The sequence below is a fragment of the Bos taurus genome, chromosome 22 (genome assembly GCF_002263795.3).
Source record: "Bos taurus isolate L1 Dominette 01449 registration number 42190680 breed Hereford chromosome 22, ARS-UCD2.0, whole genome shotgun sequence".
NCBI classification, from domain to species: domain Eukaryota; kingdom Metazoa; phylum Chordata; class Mammalia; order Artiodactyla; family Bovidae; genus Bos; species Bos taurus.
Window position 1 is genome coordinate 6,328,044 of NC_037349.1, and position 23,369 is coordinate 6,351,412.

A 23,369-nucleotide genomic window follows, 5' to 3' on the forward strand; every position below is an offset into this window, starting at 1 on the left:
GAGGAATCAGAGATCAAATTGTCAACATCTGTTGGATCATATAAAAAAGCAAGACAATTCCAGAAAAACATCTACTTCTGCTTTATTGATTACACCAAAGCCATTGACTGAGTAGATTACAACAAACTGGAAAATTCTTCAAAAGATGGGAATACCAGACCACCTTACCTGCCTCCTGAGAAATCTCTAGGCAGGTCAAGAAGCAACAGTTAGAACCAGACATGGAACAACAGACTGGTTCCAAATCAGGAAAGCAGTATGTCAAGGCTGTATATTGTCACCCTGCTTATTTAACTTATACGCAGAGTACATCATGAGAAATGCCAGATTGGATGAAACACAAGCTGGAATCAAGATTGCCAAAGAAATATCAATAACCTCAGATATGCAGATGACACCACCCTTATGGCAGAAGTGAAGAGGAACTAAAGAGCCTCTTGATGAAAGTGAAAGAGAAGAGTGAGAAAGCTGGCTTAAAACTCAACATTCAGAAAATGAAGATCATGGCAACCAGTCCCACCACTTCATGGCAAATAGATGGGAAACAACGGAAACAGTGACAGACTTTATTTTCTTGGGCTCCAAAATCACTGCAGGTGGTGACTGCAGCCATGAAATTCAAAGACACTGGCTCCTTGGAAGAGAAGCTATGACCAAGCTAGACAGCATGCTAAAAAGCAGAGACATTACTTTGCTGACAAAAGTCCGTCTAGTCAAAACTATAGTTTTTCCAGTAGTCGTGTATGGATGTGAGAGTTGGACTATAAGGAAAGTTACAGTCCGAAGAATTGATGCTTTTGAACTGTGGTGTTGGAGAAGACTCTTGAGAGTCCCTTGGACTGCAAGGAGATCCAACCAGTCCATCCTAAATGAAATCAGTCCTGGGTGTTCATTGGAAGGACCGATGCTGAAGCTGAAACTCTAATCCTTTGACCACCTGATGCGGAGAACTAACCCATTGGAAAAAAAGCCTGATGCTGGGAAAGATTGAAGGCAGGAGGAGAAGGGGATGATGGAGGATGAGATAGTTGGGTGGTATCACCAACCTGACGGACATGAGTTTGAGCAAGCTCCGGGAGTTGGTGATGGACAGGGAAGCCTGGCATGCTGCAGTCCATGGGGTCACAAAAGAGTTGGACACAACTAAGCAACTGAACAGAATAGAATAGTGAAAGAAAGATAAAGCATAGCAAGAGAATCAACTGAAGGCAAAGAAGGAACTCTGGGAGAAGCTGGGATAGAAGCGGGAAAAGAGGGATTAGAACTATAACCAGCAAGACCAGAACCTATCCTTCAGTTGGGTGCAGGATTCCTAAGGTGAAGAGCAAAACTGTGCACACCCTGAGCTTGCTGGGAGTCCAGGTGGTTAGTCCTTCTGTGGTTAGTTCTGCCCTCAGCCCCCTCCTCCAATTCCTCCCCCAATCCCCGCCACCCTCCTTCCAGCTGTCCCCAGTGGTGCCCTGAGTGGGCAGAGATTCCTGCCCTCAGGGGAGCAGCTTGGGAGACAGCAAGTCAAGGGTTGACAGGGGATGGGCCCTCTACTACTTTGCTTTTGTCATTATTCACCTGAAACGCTGCTAGTGCCCAAATCTCTCAAACTGGTTTCTTAGAGGATGTCCGAGGGGTTCCACAGACCACACCAATGTTTGTTTCAAACTGCACAGATACAGAAGCTGATAAAAAGAGACTGCAGTGGTGGTCATAAATACTCACGATTCCAAGGCTTTGTAATAAATGTCGGTGCCACCTTCTCTAGTAAATCTGCACTAATAAAGCACTATTTTTATGTAGTGGGGATCTATACTATTTTTCTTGAAAATAATATTCTGCTACTTTAAAAATATTTGAGGATCACTGCTATTAAGGAAGTCCATGTTACCATTTTTTGAAAACTGAAGTCTGGGGCTGACTTACTTTGAGAGGTTGCAAATCACCACTCCAATGCATGCAAGAGTTACTGGCTGTCACTGATTCAAAAAGTACACAGGAGAATTAATTTGGGATTTAAAAAAAATCATCATCCTATTCATACAAAGGAAAAATGCACTTACAACTCTAAATGTGGTTTCCCTGGTGATGCGACAGGCTGTGTTCAAAGCTGCCAGCACTGAGTGCTACCTTAACACAGACGGACTAATAACATACTTCAGGGTGCTGACAGCTCCTGCTTCCAGATTCCTCCAAATCAATCAAGGTTTCTAAGCAGGCATTCACTATAACCGTGTACACCTGAATCAAACCGAACCATCCTGAAGAGAGAATACTGAGTCAGCACTGTTGCCAAAATCTTGGCTCCTTGTCCATTGATCCCAAACAGAAATAGAGTCTGGAGGAAACGGAGAAGAATAGCTTTATCCCTTTTACTAGACAAAGACGAAACACAGCAGGCTAGTTCCTCAACAACTGTGCTCACTCCTCTCAGGAATTTTTGTAGGTGTTCAGTCGCTCAGTCGTGTCCGACTCTTTGCGACCCCATGGACTGTAGCCCACCGGGCTCCTCCGTCCCTGGGATTCTCCAGGCAAGAGTACTCGAGTGGGTTGCCATGTTCTCCTCCAGGGGATCTTCCCAATCCAGCGATCGAACCCATGACTCCTGCATTGCAGGTGGATTCTTTGCCACTCAGCCGCCAGGGAAGCCTTCTCTCAGGAATAGGGAGAGGGTTTATGTCCTCATAAAGGTCTTCCATTTTTTTCTTTTGCAAAGTTTCAAAACGGCCATACCTGGCCTCAGGCAACTCAGTAACTGGGTCAGGTGTCCCCAAAGTTATGTGCCCCTGATGTTCATTTAAAACATAGACTGCTACAAAAGAGTACAGGAGGAGAGGAACGCCAGATGCAGAGGATAACTCAGATGAAGTCAGAAGTAATTAACTTTGTTTAGCTTTATGAAGAACAAGTCTAGCTACAAGTGTTTGTCAGCAGTAACAGCTAAAGAATAACCAAGATTGTTTAACTCTTGCAGACCTGTTTGGCTGGTATGTGCCAAAGGCTGTTTATTCATTTTTGTTTTTGCTGCAAAAGTACCATTTGTAAAGATGGCACTTCATTAAAGCATTTTTCCTTTTATGTTTTAAGTAAACATAGTGCAATTACATGAAGAAATATGTGTGTCTATATATATATGAATACACACCACTGGAACCACATAAACACACTCTGCTCCACATATTATATTCTGTGAAAGGTTTACTAATATTTAAGGCCACATTAAAGGACACAACTTCAATACAGTTTATCTACCCATTAAACACCAGGGCAGCACAAAGCCTTCTCATAAAAAGGGTATGTGGCTGGAAGCAAGCTATTTAACAATAAAAAAAAGTGTAAGACAAAGATAATTTCTATTGGTCAATAAATTATCACTGAAGGCTTAATTAAATCTAAATTTACGCCTCACATACATCCACTACAATTTCATAGCATGAGTTTTTCTCTCACCAAGCTACAGAATCCAAAGTCTATCTATTGAATTAGGTGTATTTAAGTCTCAAATGTCACAACAAAAAAAAATTATTTGGTCAAAACCACAAAAACCAGGCTCTACAAAGCTTATTCTGTTGCTCAAATATTTGTTATGTCTGGGCCGATTACCACATTTGGACTTAAAAGAAAAATTTTAGTAAGGACTCTCTTTAGAGAATGTTCTTAACTCTAAGTCAAGGAAGAAAATAAAACCTGCTGGAGATCACAAACAGCCCACACACACACACAGTTCTGAGCAGAGACACAAACACACACATGCTCTCATGTGTGCAGATATTCAGATCATTTCCTCAGTAGCCACTCCTGGGAAACAGCAATGAAGAATTAGGAAAGGGAGAAACCTCTGATTTTCCTACTTCTTGTTCTTCAATTCACATATGCAGGTGTACACACACACACACACACACACACACACACACACGTATAAACAGGTATGAGGGGCTTTCCTGGTGGTCCAGTAGTTAAGAATCCACCTGCCAATGCAGGGGACAAGGGTTCAATCCCTGGTCCAGGAAGATCCTACACGCCACGGAGCAACTAAGTCCACGGGCTGCAACCACTGAAGCCCTCACACCTGGAGCCCGTGCTCCACAAGAGAAGCCACCGTAATGAGAAACCCACGATCCACAACTAGAGAATAGCCCCTGCAGCAACAAAGACCCAATGCAGCCAAAAAAGTAACTAAAACAGGCATGAGAGATGTGTTCTCTCAGACAGCGTCTAGCACACAGGCATTTTATAAAAGTCACCCTGCACTTGTACCAACTGAACTTGTGCCCATTTAAACAAATGTGAACCACCTTAAAACCTGTTATAAAGGCACTAAAAGTATAAAAGGTAGAATACAAATGAATACCACACAGGTCAATCATAAAATGCTTACACAGCGGGAGGCACAAATGGATTTTTAAGAACATATTAGAGTCTATTTAATAGACTCCAGCGGCACATCCAGAGGCTCACCCTCTCACTGCTCTTCCCTCGGTCGCATGGTTCCCCAGGTACCCCCCGCAGTGCCCTCAGAGTCAGAGAAGACCATGTCAACACCTGACTCAACCCTCCACCAATCACCAGCCACCTCGTACGGTGACCCAAGCAACCCCCGATGCCTACGCAATACCATTTCTAAAGCCTTCTGTTAGAAAATGGGTCCTTAAATCAATGTGTCCAACTGACACACCCACCTATTTCTGCTAGGGCTAGAAGATGCAAAGATGAATAAGACATGGCTTTCAGCTTAAAAATCCAATGCCCGGCACATAAATGAAATGAAAATGAAATGAAGTCGCTCAGCTGTGTCCAACTCTTTGCGACCCCATGGACTGTAGCCTGCCAGGCTCCTCCATCCACAGGATTTTCCAAGCATGAGTACCAGAGTGGGCTGCCATTTTCTTCTCCAACATAAGAGATGCCCAGTTAATCCCTGAAGAATGAGTGGAGGCATGAACTGAATAAGCAAGTTCACAGTTCCTGGCGGTTCAGTGGTTAAGGTTTGATGCTTCCAATGCAGTGGCATGGGTTAGATCCGTGGTCAGGGAACTAAGATCCCACATGCCACGGGGAGCAGCGCCCCCCCATAAAAAGATGAACCTAGGAGCCATGTCTGTACATTATTCTCTATCCTGATTGTCTCATTTTATATACACATGTCCAAGTGGAAATGATACTAATGTGACTTTTATCTTAAATTGCTATATAGCAATTCAGAGTGTTAAGTGTATTATTGTTTCTTCAGTCATTCCTGGAATGCTGTGTGTTGAATCTGTCACTTTACTAGTATCAACAGCTTAACCCAAATTAACTTTCCTCTTCTACCCCCAGTTCTATGAGTTATTTCCTCAGAATACAGTTCCCAGCAGGGAATTTATGGGTCAGTGGCAACAAACAGCTTCTTTGTGCTTAGTTGTTCTTATTTATCACCAAACTGTAGCAAAAAAGAAAATATGCAATACTACCAATATTTCTTACCACCGTAACCTATAATTATTTCGAGTAATCTCGCAGACAAAATAAACTGGATTTCCATTTGCTGAACTGCTGAGGAGGATATCCCTGTTCTCCACAATGATGTCATGTCTCGGATTTTCTATCTTCATCTCTCCTCACCACTTCCAGAGAGAACTTTGTGTACTGACCTTTGGGATCTCAGTATTTTGGATGAAAACCATTTAATCTTTTACACTGTCCCTTTATTTTTACCCATGTTGTGGCATTCCATTTAATACTTATTCTGTTGCTTCTGGCTGGGCTATTTTTCTTTTGTTCTTTAGCTATTCGGGCCCATCTGTCTTGTGGACGATGATTTTCTGGCTTGCCTCAGTGGCTATAAGTTTATCTTCCTGGTACAGCTGGGTTAAAAATGCTATTCCATTTTCTTCTAGTTATTTTATGAATAAATACAGTGGAATCCAAAAGCCGAGGCACCTTTATACTTTGAGATTAACAGACTTTTAAAACTGCAGAACTTTCTGGTCAGAGTGAAATGTTCTCAGTTCCCAAGGTGGACTGGCCCATATCATGAAAGGACAGATGTCACACGACAGTTACCCATCTCCAATCAGGAGGAAAGCTGGGCATGAAATCTGAGAATCAAAACTTCCATCTCCTTCTTAGGTGTCTGCCACCCTCTAACCCTCAATTGCCAGTGTTTTATTGCCAGTCTCAACAAGCTGGCTCAGAATGAATATTCAGCAAGAAAGGTCATCACAGATGTAAAAGCAATCACCTGGAGAAGATACCTGGTTGTCGCCCAGAAGTACAACCACCAAATCAAAACAGCTATGGAGGCATGTCACCTAACTATCTTCCGTATAATGAAACTCCCGAGTAAATTTCAATAATTTCCCTCCATTGAAAAAGCAGCATATATATATAGTCATTTACAAAGTTGAGGTTATGCTTCAGAATTTTTACTTAGAATTTTATACCTTAGAATTTGTATCTTGGACACAACTGAGTGACCAACACATATTTAGCTTATATATTAAAAAAGAAGCAAACTCACCTGAAACTACTTCAATTTAAAAAATAAAGTAAAATAAAAGCTACGAAAAGAAAATGGGTATGGCCGACTTTGGAATCTCACAAAATAAAGTGTTTAAAAAAAAGGAATAAACTCACTGAAAGATTAACAGTGCTTATGTGAAGGGAGGTAGGATTATGAGTTATTCTGATCTTTAGATTTCGTTTGCATTATATACTTCATATGATTAAATATTTCTATATACACATAGCCAAAGCACATACTTTTACCCTTTTAAAAGCTTGAATTTCTAAAAATGGATGTAGAGAAGATTTTGGCATTATACTGAAGCAAATGCTACTAGTAATTAAGCCAAATACCCTAACTTTTATTTTGGCTCAGTTCAGTTCAGTTCAGTCGCTCAGTCGTGTTCGACTCTTTGCGACCCCATGAATCACAGCACGCCAGGCCTCCCTGTCCATCACCAACTCCCGGAGTTCATTCAGACTCACATCCATTGAGTCAGTGATGCCATCCAGCCATCTCATCCTCTGTCGTCCCCTTCTCCTCCTGCCCCCAATCCCTCCCAGCATCAGAGTCTTTTCCAATGAGTCAACTCTTCACATGAGGTGGCCAAAGTACTGGAGTTTCAGCTTTAGCATCATTCCTTCCAAAGAAATTCCAGGGCTGATCTCCTTCAGAATGGACTGGTTGGATCTCCTTGCAGTCCAAGGGACTCTCAAGAGTCTTCTCCAACACCACACTTCAAAAGCATCAATTCTTCGGCACTCAGCCTTCTTCACAGTCCAACTCTCACATCCATACATGACCACTGGAAAAACCATAGCCTTGACTAGATGGACCTTTGTTGGCAAAGTAATGTCTCTGCTTTTCAATATGCTATCTAGGTTGGTCATAACTTTCCTTCCAAGGAGTAAGAGTCTTTTAATTTCATGGCTGCAATCACCATCTGCAGTGATTTTGGAGTCCAAAAAAATAAAGTCTGACACTGTTTCCACTGTTTCCCCATCTATTTCCCAATCTATGAAGTGATGGGACCGGATGCCATGATCTTCATTTTCTGAATGTTGAGCTTTTTCACTCTCCACTTTCACTTTCATCAAGAGGCTTTTTAGTTCCTCTTCACTTTCTGCCATAAGAGTGGTGTCATCTGAATATCTGAGGTTATTGATATTTCTCCCGGCAATCTTGATTCCACTTTGTGTTTCTTCCAGTCCAGCGTTTCTTATCATGTACTCTGCATAGAAGTTAAAATAAGCAGGGTGACAATATACAGCCTTGATGTACTCCTTTTCCTATTTGGAACCAGTCTGTTGTTCCATGTCCAGTTCTAACTGTTGCTTCCTGACCTGCATACAAATTTCTCAAGAGGCAGATCAGGTGGTCTGGTATTCCCATCTCTTGAAGAATTTTCCACAGTTTATTGTGATCCACACAGTCAAAGGCTTTGGCATAGTCAATAAGGCAGAAATAGATGTTTTTCTGGAACTCTCTTGCCTTTTCCATGATCCAGCGGATGTTGGCAATTTGATCTCTGGTTCCTCTGCCTTTCCTAAAACCAGCTTGACTATCAGGAAGTTCACGGTTCATGTATTGCTGAAGCCTGGCTTGGAGAAATTTGAGCATTACTTCACTAGCGTGTGAGATGAGTGCAATTGTGCGATACTTTGAGCATTCTTTGGCATTGCCTTTCTTTGGGATTGGAATGAAAACTGACCTTTTCCAGTCCTGTGGCCACTAAACACAAGCACCTCCCTTTTTTCATATGTACCAGGACTCCTATCAATAAGTCTATCCAATATTCATTACTGCACATTTAAAAGAATTCTCAAGATACTACAAACTTGCTTTTTCTTTTCTTCTTAGGGTTCAAGTCTCTAAATTACTTGCAAAAAACAGCTTCAATGAGGTTTACATAAAAGCAACCTGATGGTATTGTGGTTATACTTTCTTTTTAAGTCCTTACCCACTGGATAAATATTGAAACATTTATTGGCAGTAATAAAATATTTAAAATTCCCTTAAAATACTCAAGCCAAAAATAGTGTTGAGGGAAAGAGATCAAACAAGAACAAAAGAGGATTGCAATTATTTGAGTTGGGTGGTGGGGACCATTATTCTATTCTGCTTCGTGTACATACAAGGTTTTCCCTAATAGAGCTTTTTGAAAATGTGCTGTAAATGAAGAGCCATATACACAAGTGCAGCAAATGATTCCTTATTTCATCCAAGGTAGCAAAGTTAAGCTCATAGATACTTCTTTTCCCCCACATCATGGTGACTGTTTCAAAGGGTGAATCTGACTCTGTACCTTCTCCTTATTAGGCAATAAAAAGTATGCTACTGCTGCTGCTGCTAAGTCGCTTCAGTTGTGTCCAACTCTATGCAACCCCAGAGATGGCAGCCCACCAGGCTCCCCTGTCCCTGGGATTCTCCTGGCAAGAACACTGGAGTGGGTTGCCATTTCCTTGTCCAATGCATGAAAGTGAAAAGTGAAAGTGAAGTTGCTCAGTGGTGTCTGACTCTTAGCGACCCCATGGACTGCAGCCTACCAGGCTCCTCCGTCCATGGGATTTTCCAGGCAAGAGTACTGGAGTGGGTTGCCATTGCCTTCTCTGATAAAAAGTATATGCATGTGTAAATCTATCCAAAAATGTCTTTCATATGCACCTATAGACTTGAGTCAGAAGATTTCAGATTTTCTGTTCTGGGTCAGAATTAGAACAAGACAGCCAGCTGACATAGCACTCCTTGGCTTATGACACTTAAAAAATAAAGCAAGAGGCATGCTAATTCAGACAGCACCCAGACCTATTCTGGGAGCCCCATTCTCTTGCTTGACACAGTGAGGACTCGGCTGCTTCTCAAAAAGGACCAGCTGGTCTCCACATGAGATAGCTGCAGAGCAAAAAGCCTCAGTACTCAACACAAGTTAGACAGGCGAGACCACAGGGCTTCCCTGCTGGCCCAGTAGCTAAGACTTTGTGCTCCCGATGCAGGGGCCCAGGGTCCAATCCCTAGTGAGAGAACTAGATGCTGCATGCCGAAACTAAAGAAGATTCCACACACCACAACTGGGATCCGGGGCAGCCAAATAAATAAATGAAAAATTTAAAAATAAAGAAAAAGAAAACCAAGACCATGATCATTTATTTTATACTGTCGGTTCTCGGTAATAGTTGCAGAGGATGATATGAACACTAAAGACCCTGGGAGCCCCAAACTGATGACTTCCAGCCAATCAAAAGTAAAAACAAAACATAACCCCTAAGGGACTCTCAGCAGAAGGGCTTTCATGTACATTATCACATGTGATCCCTTGAGAGGCTGGGAGGGCCTGTGCCATTTCCATTTTGCAGATGCAGAAATGTGGGTTCCAAGCTTTAAGGCAACAGTCGTCTGCCTCCAAGGACAGAATTCTTTTCACTGGCTCACACCCCCTCGAAGTGTGTGGGAGGATAAGCACCTCATAAAGTGAAGGAGAAAAGGGGAAATCAGCTTTAGGTCCCACGTTTTCTGAATTTCAAAACGCCCTCAATTATTTCCTGATGATCCACTTTATGTTCTTTCCCTTTGTTATGAGCCTGGAGACTTCCCTGGACAGCCCTTCCACCTCCCTCAAGTTTCTATGGGCTTGTGTCCCCTGCTTTCTGAGCTTGGGTAGCAGAGGTCTCCTGACAACTCACTTAACCCATGAAACAGAAATAATTTTTTTTTTTTTAAACCAGGAGGAATCATGATGGCTATCTCTGGGAGGTTTGCTTCTGGTCCTCTCTCTCCATCCATCAAGACGGCGCTAAAGAAAAGGGGCTGGGGAGCGACATCGCAGCCCTCACCTTCCACAGACAACTCCACCTACAGGGAGAATGAGGCCTACCTCTCTGACTTCGTGAAGTTGGCCGGAATACTGACTCTTGGCTCTTCGGGCAGCGGCAGGCGACTTGTGATGCGTGATTGTGACGACGCCAGGGGCTCCCGCGCTGAGGTGTCTCTGGCTAGAGGGAGATGCAGAATTGGACGTTCCATGGGGGAGCAAAGTGAGACTTCGGCTTCGGGAGCTTGGAGTCGTCTAGAAGAAGCAACACGTGTCAAAACTCAACAACCGGCCTGCAGAACACAGCCAGGCATTGCCTTCCATCTATGCTGGGCCTCTCGGGCTTTCCCCTTCATCTTCAAAGGAGATGAGGGCCTGGGGGTGCATGCTTTCATCTTACACTCTCTCAGGCCGGAGAGGCCATCCCCATTAACTGTGCTTCTGGTCTCCCTTCTAGCAGGGTCTCCTGCCCCAAACTATGGCTATGGAGAGCTACTCCAAGGCCTTCAGACACCACCGGCTCTCAGGGGTCTGTGTTCCTCTTCCTAATACCCTCCCCTCCTGTGGTAAAGCCAGCTGAGTGCTCAGTGTTCTGTGAAGCATTCCCTGTCTGTCTTAGCCTCTCCACCCTCCTATTCTACTACACTGAGGCTATGTTTATTATCCAGCTAAACTATATGAGATTCTTTCAAACTCATCTTTGTACCCCCAAGACCCGGCACATCATGATTGTTTAATTCATTAAGTACTTAACACATGTTTGCTGCATGAGTACTAAGAATGAACTAAGTTATCCACCAATTAATCCCCATTTGTCCATGCACTGCTGGTATTTCATCCTATTGTGACATATCATACAAACAGTAACTGGGTATAAGGACAGCATCTCAACTCAGTGGCAATACATTTTTCAATAATGTGTTGGGCTAACTGGGCAGCCAACTGAAAAACAGATTTATCTCTCAGATCACAGACCCCAAACAGATCAAAGACTAAGAAAAAAGAAAGAAAGAAAACAAATCCAAAGGTCATAACAGAAAAACTCAATAAATTTAATGACCTAAAAATTGAAAACTTATACACGGGGAAAAGTAAAAGTCACTCAGTTGTGTCTGATCTCTGTGAACCCCATTGACTATACAGTCTAAGGAATCTCCAGGCCACAGTACTGGAGTGGGTAGCCTTCCCCTTCTCCAGGGGATCTTCCCAATCCAGGGATTGAACCTGGATCTCCCACATTGCAGGCAGATTCTTTACCAGCTGAGCCACCAGGCAAGTTCAAGAATACTAGAGTGCATAGCCTATCCCTTCTCCAGCAGATCTTCCCAACCCAGGAATCGAACCAGGGTCTCCTGCATTGCAGGTGGATTCTTTACCAGCTGAGCTACCAGGGAAGCCCTCTGCACAGGAAACAAATTTCAAAAACCCACTCCTGCCACCAACAGAGTCAACCGATAAACCAGAAAAAATATTTTCAACTAGCTTCACAAATGGTTCATCATTCTAATTTGTAAGTAGGAGAAGAATTTCTAGGAATTGATGTGACTGAGCACAGTATTCTAATAGGGCAAGATATGAATAGATAGTTCACACAAAAAAACCCATAAATGGCCCTTAAGCCATAAGAAAAGGTGTTCAACTGTATTCATATGATAAATGTAAATTCAAACCACATTTAGATATACCATCTTTTACCCATCAGATTGTAAAAACCCGAAAGAATCAGTATGCAGTCTGCTGACAGACCATGGAGAGACAGTGATGCAGGACTGTCAAGTGACAGACACCCTGAGGGGAGCAATCCGACAGGCCCTGCCCCAGTTACAAGGGCACTTCCCCGTGACCCAGCAACATCCTATTGGAGAACGTCTCTTCCACACACCTGCACCCAGGCATAATGGCACCAAAGCCGAGTGTTTAATGGAAAGGATCGGAAGCCACCTAAAGGTCCCTCCATATGCGATAGGTTAACGAGACACGGCACACCTCCATGACGGAACACTACCAGGAGGCTAAGAGGATTAGAAGAAAGGCCTTCGTGAACTGGTTTGGGAAAAGAACCCTCTAAGCTATGTAGTTAAGTGAAAAAGGCAAGGTGCCTAACTGTGCTATAGTATGCAAAGTTCTGTGTTAAAATGTGGAAAATGAGTATTTTTATCATTGTTTAAAACACAAAAATCATCTAGAAGGATACACGCTGAACTCCAAGTGGCTGCTTATTCCACAGAGGAGATGTGAATAAGAGTGTGAACAGAGAGGGAGAGAGATTCTTTCATTCTGAGCCATGTGAATGGATTATAGTGAATGGATTTTCTAAATTCTACATTAAAAAATCTGTATTCTAGATGTTTCTGTACTTCATTTCAGCTCGAGGAAAAAAGGCAGCTCGAGAAAAACTGGCAGATTTGTGCCATTTTCTCTATTTCAATTATCAAATATTTACTGAATACCTACTGTGCACCAAGGAAAATATCTGAAATGTGATGTGGAGGAAAACATAAGATGGACGAGGCCGTTTTTCAGCACAGATGCTTATACTGTTACGGGGGATAGAGGAGCAAAGACCCAGAGACAGCAAGACAGACAGACACACACACACAGAAAGGAAGACATGACAAAGTGCTCATTTGGCAATACAACCAGAAAATGCCAGAGTGAGGAAAAGCATGATCAAGGTGAACTGACTTCATCACAGGAGGCTGTTCTGAGGGCAAAGGACTTGAAGCTTGAGTAGAATTGGGAGAGACAGAGAGACACGTGTGGTGTACAAAGCAATCCAGACAAGAAGTTCAAAGTCTGCAGCCTTGGGTAGTCCCAAGGGCTTAAAAAACAAACAAACAAACACAGGTACTCCAACGGCCACTGCAGCACTATTCACAGTAGCTAGAACATGACAGCAACCTAGATGTCCATCAAGAGATGACTTGAGAAGATGCGATACATACATACACAATGGAATATTTCTCAGCCATAAAAAGGAACAAACTTGAGTCATTTGCAGAGACATGGATGGACCTAGAGTCTGTCATACAGAATGACGTGAGAAATAGAAAAACAAACGTTGCATAGTAACACACACATATATATATATATCTAGAAAAATGGTACAAATGAACCTATGTGCAGGGCAGGAATAGAAATGCAGATGTAGAGAACAGACTGGTAGGCTGTGGGATGAACTGGGATTGACATACACACACTACCATGTGTAAAATAGGCAGCTAGAGGGAAGCTGCTATATAGCATGGGCAGCTCAGCTCAGCTCTGTGATGACCCAGAGGGGATGGGGTGGGAGGGATGCTCAAGGAGGGGATACATGTATACATACAGCGGATTCACTTCACTGTACACCAGAAACTAACACTGTAAGGCAGCTACCCCTCCCCCAAAGTTGATGATTCATCATTTTACAAATCTCCAAGAGGGTGGGGAGCTGCGTAGGAGCCAGGGTAGAAACTAGAATTCTATGTCAGCATGCAGTACCATGGTAGCACACGCATTTCTCTGGATTTGAGCTTGGACAGAATTAGTAAGACAGATAAACTTGGGAAGCACTGTATTGCTTTCAAGTTACCTTATAAACAGGTAACTGGAGAAATCTCTGGTCTGAGAATTAAATACACTTTGATTATACTGAAATTCAATAGTCATCTACTTTCAACTTCAATCTTTTCCCTTGGAGTGAAGAGGAAGAAAGAAGCTATGTCTTTAACACTTTTTTTGTTTGTATATAATATATGTTTGTATGCATGTGTGTGTGTGTGTGTGTGTGTCCTGCACAGTATGTGGGATTTTAGTTCCCTGACCAGGGATAGAACCTGTGCCCCTGCAATGGAAGCACAGAGTTTTAACCACTGGACCGCCAGGGAACACCCTCTTCAATCCTTCAACAACAGCAAATTTGCCTAATCCACTGAAATACATTTTGATTGTTTGGGAGCCTTATTCCAACCCAAGAAAAGGCAGATTTTTCAACAGGCTTTGAAGCCAGACAGCCAGGTTTCACCCCCACCTCCAATCCTAGCACTACCAGCTTCAAGCTGTGTGACCTCAGGTGAGTTATTCGAGTTTTCTTATTAAGCAACAATTTCCTAATCTTTAAAAAAGGCATCATAATATTTACCCTTAAGAGCCATCATGAAAGTTGAATTAGCTCAGGTACAAAAAACGCTTAGCACAGGGGTTGCCGTGCAGGAGCCGTGTGGCCACAGTTCATTTCTTTCCTTACAGCCCTTAAGAGTTGATCGATGGTAGCATTATCGATTTTTAAAATGTTAAGAAGCCGCTTAGCACAAAATTGTAAGCAGTCATTGACCTGCTCCTTATTTTCTTTAGGATCAAAGTCGTGATGAAGTCCAAGATGTAATTAAATACTTACTGGAGAATCTATATGGTCAGCAAGACTGTAAGGAGAACCATACTTGTAGATTCTGAGTAGAATGAGAATCCATCAGAAATCAGAAAGGAAGGCCTCTCGCTGCCTGAAAGACTGTCCCATAGACAGCAATAAATCAGGAAAGTCACCCGGGAGCCAAGGAATTCTGCTGTGGATGGCTAACCCTATATTTATTATCTAATGGCTGTCATCTGAATTCACAAGCAGTAAATTTGAGGCGAAAAACCTTTAATTTCCCATTCACTGTGTGTTTCTCACGGTTTAATTCATACCCATGCCTCCTCCTGAGGGCAAACAGGAGCCAAAAAAAAAGTCTCCTGGTAAATCCCATAGGGCATCCGGAACTGGGAGGAAAAGGCAGAAGAAGAAGCAACAACTGCCACCCCTACAAACAAGCGGGCCCTTTATGACAGGCCAGCCTACTGCAGCTCGGCTCAATGTCAAGCGGCAGCCTGGCTGGGAGGGGAGTTTGGGGGAGAATGCTAAGTCACTTCAGTCGTTTCTGACTCTGTGCGACCCCATAGACGGCAGCCCACCAGGCTCCCCCATCCCTGGGATTCTCCAGGCAAGAACATTGGAGTGGGTTGCCATTTCCTTCTCCAATGCATGAAAGTGAAAAGTGAAAGTGAAGTCACTCAGTCGTGTCCGACTCTTAGCGACCCCATGGACTGCAGCCTAACAGGCTCCTCCGTCCATGGGATTTTCCAGGCAAGGGTACTGGAGTGGGGTGCCATTGCCTTCTCCGTGGTGGAGAATGGATACGTGTATATATGTGGTTGAGCCCTTTTCTGTCCACCTGAAACTATCACACAACATTGTGACTTGGCAAAACTCTAATATAAAATTAAAAAAAAATTTTTTTTAAGTGGCCTCTTGAAAATGTTCAGGTTGTGTTTGAAAATTACACTTAGGGAACCCCCTGGCTGCCCAGCAGTGAGGACTCCATGCTTTCCCGCTGAGGATGCGGGCTGGATCCCGAGCTCGGGAACTAAGATCCTGTAAAGCGTGTGGCACGGCCAAATTTTTTTAAAAAAGAATCACATTTAGGTGGCATACACACCCCTCCCTGCTACTAATTTAAAATAAAATATTTTCAAAGCCTGAGGTACCACATGTCAGGGTTTTGCTCCGAATACTGACTTCAGCGGGGCTGATGAGAAATGCTGAGTGTGCCATCTGCAGAAAATTCTGAGGCAAGAGTCACCACTTCTACCTGGGAATACGATTCACCCTAACCTAGGAAGAGTCACCCCACGTGTCCCCTCTCTTAGCCAGTAGCACCAGGTCACTGGGGTGCCTGCATGAAAAATGGGGGTGAGGCCAAAGAGGGAACAGGTAGCAGAGAATGTGCATTCAGACCGCGAACACAAAGATACTCAGACCGTGGCCAAGACTGCACACGTACTCAGGTTTTCTGAAATCTACCAACCTCCTGGTTTTCCCAGCTTTCTTCCTTGGATCCCTGGGCTCCCAAGCATTGGTGGAAGGGACACACAGACATTTTCTGTGTATTTACTGGCCCACACGGGCATGAAGGAGAAATGTGATTGCAAACGGAGAAGCAGCCCTGGAAAGAGTGCTTCCAGCCAGGGAAACCAAGCAATAAGCCAGACAGAGTCTAGTCTGGGGAGCTCATAAGAGAATCAGGGACCGCCTGAGGCTTCCCGCCATTGCTGCACCACCCAGAAGAGCAGCAGGGGAACTGGATACCACAGGACAGCGGGCAGGGTGCGGGGTGGTCAAGACCGCATTTTCTTAAGTCAGTGGCCCGGGTTCGAATCTGTGCCCTGCCACTCATAAGTTATGAGACATAGTAAACTCACCTAGCGTTTTACTTTCTAAAATTATAATATTACCTACCTCATAGGGCTGTTGGAGAAGAACATGGAAAGAGACAGGTGAAGCACGTCATGTAGAAAGCATGCAATAAGCGTCACCATTACCATTCATCAGATCAGATCAGATCAGTCACTCAGTCGTGTCCGACTCTTTGCGACCCCATGAATCGCAGCATGCCAGGCCTCCCTGTCCATCACCAACTCCCGGAGTTCATTCAGACTCACGTCCATCGAGTCAGTGATGCCATCCAGCCATCTCAACCTCTGTTGTCCCCTTCTCCTCCTGCCCCCAATCCCTCCCAGCATCAGAGTCTTTTCCAGTGACTCAACTCTTCACATGAGGTGGCCAAAGTACTGGAGTTTCAGCTTTAGCATCATTCCCTCCAAAGAAATCCCAGGGCTGATCTCCTTCAGAACGGACTGGTTGGATCTCCTTGCAGTCCAAGGGACTCTCAAGAGTCTTCTCCAACACCACAGTTCAAAAGCATCAATTCTTCGGCACTCAGCCTTCTTCATAGTTCAACTCTCACATCCATACATGACCACAGGAAAAACCATAGCCTTGACTAGACGAAGCTTTGTTGGCAAAGTAATGTCTCTGCTTTTCAATATGCTATCTAGCTTGGTCATAACTTTCCTTCCAAGGAGTAAGCGTCTTTTAATTTCATGGCTGCAGTCACCATCTGCAGTGATTTTGCAGCCCAGAAAAATAGTCTGACACTGTTTCCACTGTTTCCCCATCTATTTCCCATGAAGTGATGGGACCAGATGCCATGATCTTCATTTTCTGAATGTTGAGCTTTAAGCCAACTTTTTCACTCTCCACTTTCACTTTCATCAAGAGGCTCTTGAGTTCCTCTTCACTTTCTGCCATAAGGGTGGTGTCATCTGCATATCTGAGGTTACTGATATTTCTCCCGGCAACCTTGATTCCAGCTTGTGTTTCTTCCAGTCCAGCGTTTCTCATGATGTACTCTGCATAGAAGTTAAATAAGCAGGGTGACAATATACAGCCTTGACGAACTCCTTTTCCTATTTGGAACCAGTCTGTTGTTCCATGTCCAGTTCTAACTGTTGCTTCCTGACCTGCATACAAATTTATCAAAAGCCAGATCAGGTGGTCTGGTATTCCCATCTCTTTCAGAATTTTCCACAGTTTACTGTGATCCACACAGTCAAAGGCTTTGGCATAGTCAATAAAGCAGAAATAGGTGTTTTTCTGGAACTCTCTTGCTTTTTCCATGATCCAGCGGATGTTGGCAATTTGATCTCTGGTTCCTCTGCCTTTTCTAAAACCAGCTTGAACATCTGGAAGTTCACAGTTCACATATTGCTGAAGCCTGGCTTGGAGAATTTTGAGCATTACTTTACTAGCGTATGAGATGAGTGCAATTGTGCAGTAGTTTGAGCATTCTTTGGCATTGCCTTTCTTTGGGATTGGAATGAAAACTGACCTTTTCCAGTCCCATGGCCACTGCTGAGTTTTCCAAATTTGCTGGCATATTGAGTGCAGCACTTTCACAGCATCATCTTTCAGGATTTGGAAAAGCTCAACTGGAATTCCATCACCTCCACTAGCTTTGTTCGTAGTGATGCTTTCTAAGGCCCACTTGACTTCACATTCCAGGATGTCTGGCTCTAGGTCAGTGATCACACCATCGTGATTATCTGGGTCGTGAAGATCTTTTTTGTACAGTTCTTCTGTGTATTCTTGCCATCTCTTCTTAATATCTTTTGCTTGTGTTAGGTACATACAATTTCTGTCCTTTATCAAGCTCATCTTTGCATGAAATGTTCCTTTGGTATCTCTGATTTTCTTGAAGAGATCCCTAGTCTTTCCCATTCTGTTGTTTTCCTCTATTTCTTTTCATTGATCGCTGAAGAAGGCTTTCTTATCTCTTCTTGCTATTCTTTGGAACTCTGCATTCAGATGTTTATATCTTTCCTTTTCTCCTTTGCTTTTTGCTTCTCTTCTTTTCACAGCTATTTGTAAGGCCTCCCCAGACAGCCATTTTGCTTTTTTGCATTTCTTTTCCATGGGGATGGTCTGGATCCCTGTCTCCTGTACAATGTCACGAATCTCATTCCATAGTTCATCAGGCACTCTATCTATCAGATCCAGGCCCTTAAATCTATTTCTCACTTCCAGTGTATAATCATAAGGGATTTGATTTAGATCATACCTGAATGGTCTAGTGGTTTTCCCTACTTTCTTCAATTTAAGTCTGAATTTGGCAATAAGGAGTTCATGGTCTGAGCCACAGTCAGCTCCTGGTCTTGTTTTTGCTGACTGCATAGAGCTTCTCCATCTTTGGCTGCAAAGAATATAATCAATCTGATTTTGGTGTTGACCATCTGGTGATGTCCATGTATAGAGTCTTCTCTTGTGTTGTTGGAAGAGGGTGTTTGTTATGACCAGTGCATTTTCTTGGCAAAATTTTCTTTGCCCTGCTTCATTCCGTATTCCAAGGCCAAATTTGCCTGTTACTCCAGGTGTTTCTTGACTTCCTACTTTTGCATTCCAGTCCCCTATAGTGAAAAGGACATCTTTTTTGGGTGTTAGTTCTAAAAGGTCTTGTAGGTCTTCATAGAACTGTTCAACTTCAGGTTCCTCAGCGTTACTGGTTGCGGCATAGACTTGGATTACTGTGATATTGAATGGTTTGCCTTGGAAACGAACAGAGATCATTCTGTCGTTTTTGAGATTGCATCCAAGTACTGTGAAGCATTGTGAAAATGAAAGATTAAGTGGTCCCAGAGTCAAATTAAGGATTTAAAGGTGGTTTTCATCTGAGTACTTTGTGCAGACATAGCCTTACCTTAACTGCCTTAACTTAAAAAAAAAGGGGTAAGTTAAGAATAATCATCCTAATAACTGAAAAACAGTTTGCTCCGGACAAAAAAGTACAAAGCACATCTACTACGATTGCACGTTTGTGAAAATCCATCTGCTGTTGAACACAAAGTGCCTGTAGACTGCTCCAGTGCTACACGGGTACTGATGGCAAAGAATTAGTATAAATAAGTAATGGGCTGTTTCCCATTAGGATTTTGGAATAAACAAAGCCCCAAATTGAAAAGATCATCAGCTGGTCCTAAAAATGCCATAAAACGTGTATCAAAAATTTATAACTAGGCTTCCCAGAGATGAAATTAAAAAGCTAAAAAGGAGTAAGGGAGGTGGTTATCTTAAATATACATCCGTGGCAACTGCTTCTGTAGAAAATTTTTCTGATGGGAAAAACTTCAGAGAGAAAATTATAACGGCCTTCAAATGCCATTTAATTTTGGTGCCCATCTTCCTCACTTCCTTGAATTCTTCCACAGCAAAGGGAAAAAAAAAGACACTAGATTTCAGTCACATAGCCCCAGGAAGGCAGAGAAATCAAACTGGCCTGGTTACAATTTTGAAAAGTAAATTCAACCAACTCAAATCATTTCATCACATTCTTTCCCTCTTCCTCTTAAAAAAAAAAAAAGAAAAGAATAATGTGCCATTTCTAAATATGTGTGTTAGTTGCTCAGTCCTGTCTGACTTTGCAAGCCCATGGACTGTAGCCCTCCAGGCTCCTCTGTCCTTGGAATTCTCCAGGCAAGAATACTGGAGTGGGTTGCCAGTTCCTTCTCCAGGGGATCGTCCTGATCCAGGGATCGAACCTGGGTCTCCTGCACTGCAGGCAGATTCTTCACTGAGCCACTAGGGAAGCCCAAAGTGAAAACTAAGCATTAAAACTATGGCTTATTTCTTTTCTTCCAAAAGTACACATACCTCAAAGTCAACCAAAAGAGAAAAAGCCTAAAGTTTTCAAAATATTACATTCAGGGCCTTAAAATTATTCAGAATTTTGATTTCCTGGCAGTCAGCATCTGAATAAATGTGGAATATTTTTAAATGAATCTATTCTACTAAATATTTTGCTTAATAGCTTCTTAGAGACAGTTTCATTTGCCCTATTTATTTATTTATTTATTTTTTAATATTCTGTCACTTGAGCTTAAAACCTAGAGTAGAAATAAAATGTTTTAAACTGGGCCATTTTCCAAGTTCATTCCCAAGATTAATGATTCAAAATTATACTCAGCTCTCTCTACTTTTTCAAACTCCTGCCCTCTTAAAGAAATAGGAGTTTCAACTTTAAGTTACCAAGCTTTGGAAATTTCTTCCATTGTCCTCTGTGAATCCTTCACACATCTTAGAGATGTTCCACTAAGATTCTCTTAAAAATACACACATAAAAACGCATGCAAACATGTGTGCAAAGGAAAAGTCATGGTTTTCCCCTGAGAGGAGAGCGCTCTCCTGTTTCTAAACATATCACCCTGATTATACATGCAAATGCTGGATCTCTGAAAAATCAGGACACGCAAGTGCAGTATTTCTAGTTCTTGCAGATAAAAGGAAAGAAAACTTGACATTTCCAGCTTGCCTTCTCTCTCTCAACATTTTCAGCCCCCAAATAAATTCTGCTGACTCTTCTCTCACAGCTAACCCAACTGTTCCAGAATCCCTAACCCACACTCTTGACCCAAACCTCCATCTAGATCAAGTTGAGGGTCCCAAATGGGCTGCAAGCATTGGTCTCATGCACTTGGCACCCTTATCACACAAAATCCTTTTTCCCCACTTCCTCACCTTCTGCCATTCTCCAGATCCACCTAGAAAATGATTATATGCGATCTTACTTTTTAAATATTTATTTATTTCTTTGGCTGCATGGGTTTTAGTTGCAGCACAGGCTTAGTTGCCCCACAGCATGTGGAAGCTTAGTTCCAACACCAGGGATCGAACTCACATCCCCTGTGTTGGAAGGCAAATTCTTAACCGGTGGCTGCTGCTGCTAAGTTGTTTCAGTCCTGTCCGACTCTGTGTGACCCCACAGACGGCAGCACACCAGGCTCCCCTGTCCCTGGGATGTTCCAGGCAAGAGCACTGGAGTGGGTTGCTATTTCCTTCTCCAATGCATGAAAGTGAAAAGGGAAAGTGAAGTCGCTCAGTCGTGTCTGACTCTTTGCGACCCCATGGACTGTAGCCTACCAGGCTCCTCCATCCACGGAATTTTCCAGGCAAGAGTACTGGAGCAGGGTGCCATTGCCGTCTCCACTTAACCAGTGGACCACCGGGGAAGTACCTATGCACAATTTTAAAACCATCCATACATCTACCCTCTAAGCTCTTGCTTCTTTCACCCATACATACCCTGTGCTTGGGACCTTGTGATTCCAGGTCCCAAGACTCCCGTTCAGTGCTTTGTTCTAAGAGCAGGAGGATTCCCTCCTACTGTCCAAGTCCCATTCTCTCCATTCCTCCTCATGTGAAATCACAGAATTTCAGAGCTAGAAGAGACTTCAGGTCTATACCTCCCACTTTATAGACCTAAAAACTACAGCCTCAACGAGGCAGAATGAAACATACCAAAGGAGGAGCCAGATTACAAGTCTCGTTCAACATTTAACCCAAAGAGCCTGAGACTCTGGGGAAGGCAATGGCACCCCACTCCAGTACTCTTGCCTAGAAAATCCCACGGATGGAGGAGCCTGGTAGGCTGCAGTCCACGGGGTCGCAAAGAGTCGGACATGACTGAGCGACTTCACTTTCACTTTTCACTTTCATGCGTTGGAGAAGGAAATGGCAACCCACTCCAGTGTCCTTGCCTGGAGAATCCCAGGGACGGGGGAGCCTGGTGGGCTGCCGTCTATGGGGTCGCACAGAGTCGGACACGACTGAAGAGACTTAGCAGCAGCAGCAGTAGCAGCAGCAGCCTGAGACTCAGCCCATCCAGCTGGTCCTTCTCAATTAAACGAGGGCTTAATCATTAAAACAGAGTCTGGCAGAGGGGTGGGATAAATCGAGAGACTGGGATTGACATACATACACGACTACATATGAAACAGATAATTAATAAGGACCTGAATACTCACTGGAAGGACTGATGCTGAAGCTCCAATACTTTGGCCACTTGATGCAAAGAACCATCTCATTGGAAAAGACCCTGATGCTGGGAAAGACTGAAGGCAAGAGTAGAAGAGGGCAGCAGAGGATGAGATGGTTGGATGGCATCACTGACTCAACAGACAGAGAGTCTGAGCAAACTCTAAGAGATAGCGAAGGACAGGGAAGCCTGGCATGCTGCAGTTCATGGCGTGGCAAAGAGTTGGACATGACTGAGCAACTGGACAACAACAATAAGGACCTACTGTATAGCACAGGGAACTCAACTCAGTACTCTATAAAACTACCTGCATGGGAAAAGAATCTAAAAAAGAGTGGCTATGTCTATAACTGACATTTCACTGTACAACAGAAACTAATCAGTTCAGTTCAGTCGCTCAGTCATGTCCAACTCCTTGCGACCCCATAAAACTAATCAACTATGCTTCAATAAAAATTTAAATTAAAAAAAAACAGTGTCTGACACAAGGTTGACATTAAAATATTTGATATAAAGGATGAAAGCTGATATCCATTATCCATTTTCACCTTTCCTCTTGCACATTCACCTGTTATAAAAATACATACGCCACACTCCTTTGAAAGCGAAATAACTGTGTACTATATTCTCTTAGAACTGCAGATCCAAGAAAATCATCTTATTTAATATATGTTTGTAAATAACATGAAACACTTTCTAAGGCTTTTAAGGCTTCATTAAGTCTTTAACAAAGACTTTCTTTTTAACAGAAAAATAACTCTGAAAACAAGAACCAAAAGTTTCTTTAACTTAATTATGTTAGAGCCACCGCATAAAACCCAGAGTAAACCCCACACTTAATATAAAAAGTTTAGTTTCATTGCTTTTAGTCTTACAAACAAGATAAGGATTCCAATATCATCATTACTGTTTAACAGTACTAGAG

At 43.0% G+C, this 23,369-nt stretch overlaps 1 protein-coding gene across 8 annotated transcripts in view; it reads right to left on the reverse strand.

Moving 5' to 3' along the window:
- The window catches only part of OSBPL10 (oxysterol binding protein like 10), a 362,790-nt gene that overhangs the window by 190,743 nt on the left and 148,678 nt on the right, over positions 1-23,369 (reverse strand). For all 8 annotated transcript variants that reach the window (XM_059879973.1, XM_059879968.1, XM_059879967.1 and 5 more), the window contains exon 4: positions 10,344-10,535. In XM_059879973.1, the coding sequence (XP_059735956.1) occupies positions 10,344-10,535 (192 nt within the window). The remainder of the gene's footprint in view (positions 1-10,343; positions 10,536-23,369) is intronic.